The sequence below is a fragment of the Montipora foliosa genome, chromosome 4 (assembly GCF_036669935.1).
Source record: "Montipora foliosa isolate CH-2021 chromosome 4, ASM3666993v2, whole genome shotgun sequence".
Classification (NCBI taxonomy): domain Eukaryota; kingdom Metazoa; phylum Cnidaria; class Anthozoa; order Scleractinia; family Acroporidae; genus Montipora; species Montipora foliosa.
This window is the reverse complement of record NC_090872.1, coordinates 8,037,675-8,042,674: the sequence shown is the minus strand read 5'-3', so window position 1 is coordinate 8,042,674 and position 5,000 is coordinate 8,037,675. Positions and strand designations below refer to the sequence as shown.

Sequence of the window (5,000 nt, the reverse complement as noted above, 5' to 3'; positions counted from 1 at the left end):
TTTCACTCATGTGATCAGTAGTTACCTTGTTTTTCTACCGAAACAAAAGAAAACGTTTGCATGACAATAGAGCTCAATTCCCGGAGGATTAGTTGGGTACATCAACATGGCCGCCGTTTCATTGTTTAGGAACACCAACATGGCCGCCGTGACGTCACGTGAAAACACTCCATTCCGTATGACCTAATATGGAAACTAATTGTGCCAAGTGTTGCCAAGAGGGAAACTGATTGGCTTTTATTTCCAAGTGTCCAAGCATCCAGAATTTAATGAAAATTCAGTAAAACAATTATTCCATTCGCGCTTGTTAGATATGAGACTGGTCATAGCCAACTCGGCGCTACGTGCCTCGTTGGTTATTTTCCTTCTCATATCCAACGCGCGCTCGTGGAATAATAGACCAATTTCGATTTGTTAGAATTCCGTCCAAAACAAAAGGCATCATCTCGAGGCTCTGGGGAATAAACTCATACAAATCTTCATATTTATTCCCCAGAGCCTCGAGATGATGTCTTTTGTTTAGGACTGAATTTTAATATATCGAAATTGGTCTATTTAACAATTAGACCCGTAGCCCGCAAGGGCTACGGGTCAATAGCCGATGAGGCGAAACCGAATGGGCTATTGACCCGTGGCCCTTGAGGGCAAAGGGTCTAATTGTTTTAGTATCACCCAACTAGTCGGACAGAAAAGGCAATAATAAAGGTAGCAAATGCAAGTTGAAGAGATATTTATTTAGGAATAAAACGAAAGAAAGCGTCACGCTTTTCCGCTTTTCGCTACTCAAGGACTATTACTGATAGTCCTCTAGTAGCGTATCCAATCAAAATGCAGGATTTGCATTAGTCCACTAGTTGGGTGATACTAATGTTAAATATTGTAGGCTCACCGGTTGACTCGATTGATTGAGCATTGGACCACAGTACAGTTAGCATTACTTTAGGGTTTGGGAAAATGCATCTGTTTATCTTTACTTGAGCAGAATTTACGACTGGAACACTTTGTGACGTTGCTTGTATTCTGTGATACGGGTGATGTAAAGTTGGGACGATGAGTAAGGGGACACTTCGTGACGCTTACTGAAATCTTCATGCACGTTTGAGTGCATTTCGGGACATGCCCAAACAAATCCCGCCAACGGGTGGAACGGGATTTGAACCCGGAGGTTCCATATGTGATTCCAGCGCCGTGGCCAGTACACTGTTTTGCATCCTGTCTTCAATCGCTGTATTGGTTCGTTTATTTGATTACTCCTTTGATCACTTTGATGATTAATTGTATTTTTACTCTTTGCAGGGCAAAGCACTCGGCCAGATGCTGCTCGATTTTAGGATAAAGAATGTTCCGGATATTTTACCTTCAGTCATAGAACCAAACTTATGAATTCGCTGCCACATCCTTGGGGTAATTTGACACGTAGCTTGACGTCATTCCCGTTAGTATATAGGCCTCTTGCACTGCTCTGGATGGCAAACATTGTACGGGCAAGGTATAGTTGCCATGGGGCTTGAGGATAAACGGGATTGGAAAGCGATTTTCTGCAATAGATGCGTCCTTCTGTGCAAGCCATAGAATTTGGAGACAATAAACAAATCGTGGGGTTGGCATGAAACTCTTGCTCTGTCTTGATCTTTAAATAATGAGTGTAGCTGAAGCTCAGCAGCCGAGCTCTACAGCGTACCTCTCCGCCGGCAAGGAGAAAAGCACGGATTTTGCTCAATCTCTCTCGCAATATATCCCTTTGGACAGATGCTTGTGGATGACTCCGGCTGCAACAAGTAAGTTGAGGCTTCAACGATGCGTCCGAACTAACAGCAAGCTAACCGAGAATCATCAAGGTCCTGTGATGTGGACACAAGAGAATAGGCTCAATCATTTACTTGTGGTGTGAGGAAAGAGCGGAGGTCCTTTCTCTGAATACGAATCTTAAACTTTAGAAAGATACACCTTTTATCGCTCGATCGTATAACTATTCACCTTCTTTGTGTTGGGAAAAGTTTGAACTCAAGGATTCAAGTTTCGTCACTGAGGAAGACCTGGAATTATTCCTCTCGAGTGTATCGTCTCCTTACCAATTTCCTCGCAGCCCAGTCGTTAGAGATTGTGACATAGGTGTGACGTCATGTAGTCGTCTTCTCTCGACAGCATGAACCCCTTTTTTGCTCACACTGCACCTAATTCGGATAAAAATGTGACAGGAAGTAGATGTAGTGGGAAAATTTCACTTTCCGGTGACAAAATAAAATTTTTATAGATGGTTTCGATTTTGCACATTTGAGCTGAGTGTATTCACAAACTGAAACTTCTTCACAAGTCCGGCTCTACTGATGAGTTCTCATTTGATCTTTCCCCATATGATTTCGTGAGGAATAATTTTGCGCATCGAACGAAAGATTATTTTCTACAAACAGAAATAAGTGCATGGAGTCGCCGGAAAATGTTGAGACTTTACAATCTTTTACCGACAACTCGCACTTGCTTTCGGCGCAACTCACCATTTCAGGATCTGGTCGTTGTAGATTGAAGTGTGTGACTCGTTTGCCCCGCGTTTCGTTCGTCATCTTTCTGCTCTGGCAGATCGCTGGTTCAGTCCTTTATTTTGTTCGTTCCTATTCCTGCTGCATACAGGAGAGAAAAGCGTCTTTTCGATGTTCCAACTCAACGGCGTTTCCTCACTCTCAAGAATATGAACTGGCTTGGTTGATCTCCCTAAACGCGTACATCGTTGTGTTTGTATTTTTCCTAACCAAGATTCCTGGCTTTCTAGGGTTCTCTGTGATACTTAGAAAAGCAGTCCGCTTGCCAACATTTTGGACTTTAAGCTTACTGCAAGTAACGCAAATGATCGCATTTGGTGTAATTTTAAAATTAAACACTCTGACATTGATGCAAATTCTCCTAGTTATTAACTTTTGCTTGCTCGGAATCGAACTCATTTGCGTCATTTGGGTGTTAAACTTTACTGCAATCAACTGTGTTAAGAACTCTTCTGGATCATTCACATATGTATTGAGCAAGGTGGTATTAATGATACTCTTTCAGCAAGTCTTTGTCATCTTCGCAGTCGGCTCAGTCCAGTTCGTATTTAAAGTGACGGGTTTGGACAACTTAGGAAGATCTGCTGATTTTGTCAAAGTTTTCAGAAAGCTCCGAGAATTTCCCCAAGTCATCTTTTTCTACAAGGCGTCCTCTTTCTTGTTTCGCAAGATTTTTATGGATAATAACAACATACTGAGTCACAGCCAGCATTTGAAGCTTAACGGAAACAGTGACACACAGATCAACAACAGCGTCTGACGATTTATAATGTGGAGAGACAGCGCCCAATTCAGGAGGGGTGCAGAATACCATTTTTGCACTAAAAACAAGTGTAGAACTAATCAAGAAGAAGAAAATGTGAACTTTGCCTAACAACTCACCATATGCTGTAAGAGAAACAGGGAAAAATGTCAACCGAGAAGAATCATTTGATGACTTTGGGGAGGAACCTCGTACAGTAGCGCTTCCATCTGATAATCAAATCCACTCCATATAATATTAAAAGTATTAAGATTTTTTACGGTCATCATCTATCTCTACATCTTTCAGGCTGTTCCTTTAAGAAAAGCTTGAAAATAAATTTATAAATAGTTATTACGTACGCCAATTTTGAGCAACGTGAAGCATCTAGATTGAGGAGGCTTTAGTACTCATAAGATTTCTTGTTTCAAGTCTGCTGGTTAGTATTGTATGTAATCTCATTTTTACTTTCTTTCTTTTATTGTATTTCTTGGTGGGCAAATAAATAAGAAATGAATAAATAAATAAATATTAGCACGAACGGGTTGTTAATGTCATATTTAAAATTTCCTTGTTCCACTAAGGAAATACAGTCCAATATCCGTTAGTTTTTATTCAAATTAGACCCTGTCGACTCGTTTTGAGTGTGAAACCCCTTTCAACTTGGAGCCTTTTAAGGAGGACAAAAAAGACCATGTTACACGTGTAGCTAAGGTACCTGGTCTAAGAATAGAATCGAGGCTGGTGGTGACCCTGTTTTGATACAAACCTTCGCGCTTTTCTAATGTTAATGTAGACTACAACGACACAATTTACAAGGCGATGAAAGAAGTGAGGTCTGTATCAATACGGCAAGGTCATCGGCAGCCTCGCACCCATTCATAGGCTTGGTTCGTGAAATATGGCCTATTTGCTGCAAACGTTATATGCCAGCGGACAGGTCTGTAAAAATAGTATGGTAAAACTGTGTAAGTTGACTTAATTCGGAATAGTAAGGGTTCGTTCGAATGCGCGGAGTGATGATTTAAAACGGTATGTCTGGCGTTTTGAAGCAACACTGACGGTAAAGATATGTTTAAAATAGCATTTTGGAAGGTGTTTCACAATTTTAATGTGAATTTCCGTGAAAACGAATGACTTCTATTACTGTTCCGGAATACGGTCAATGGAACGCACCCTAAGCTTATCTGAAGGTGTTTTTCAAAAATTCAAATAAAAAATGTTTACGAAAATTTCAATTTTTTGACGTCATCGAAAACGTCTTTTGGATCATTTTTGCAATCATATTATCATTAGATATACTTAGATCTGTGTTTTTCCTTTGCCAAACTTGGAAAATGATGTTCGTATGTCAGTTCGTAATACTTTCGTTGAAAATTTCATTTTTGCCAGACCGAGCAGGTGACTTTCGCTTGCCGTTAAGCCTGGTTTTCACATGATAGCGACGCAAGCAGAAGTAGCTTATACTAGTGCATAAGCATAAAAATCAACCACGGCATCCGCCGTTTTGCTCGAATGCTCAGACTCGGGGAATCTGAAACGAGTGCTTTAATAGCGCTTATTGGAGTTATCAGCGGCTTTGCCACATGAACGAGGCTAAGGGGTCATTTTGTTTTGAATAGCCCTTTTCACGGTTATATACAAAAATTTGGTTTTATCAACGGAGTTGATAATGTAAATTGGCCACCGTACAGAGATTCTAAAAGCTGACGTTTCGAGCG

General features: G+C 40.7%; 1 protein-coding gene across 1 annotated transcript in view; it reads left to right on the top strand.

The window, feature by feature from the left end:
- The window catches only part of LOC137999708 (uncharacterized), a 27,151-nt gene extending 23,323 nt beyond the window's left edge, over nucleotides 1-3,828 (top strand). Inside the window, exon 21 of the mRNA XM_068845566.1 lies at nucleotides 1,297-3,828. Within this exon, the coding sequence (XP_068701667.1) occupies nucleotides 1,297-1,383 (87 nt within the window). The 3' untranslated portion in view covers nucleotides 1,384-3,828. The remainder of the gene's footprint in view (nucleotides 1-1,296) is intronic.
- Nucleotides 3,829-5,000: the final 1,172 nt, after the last annotated feature.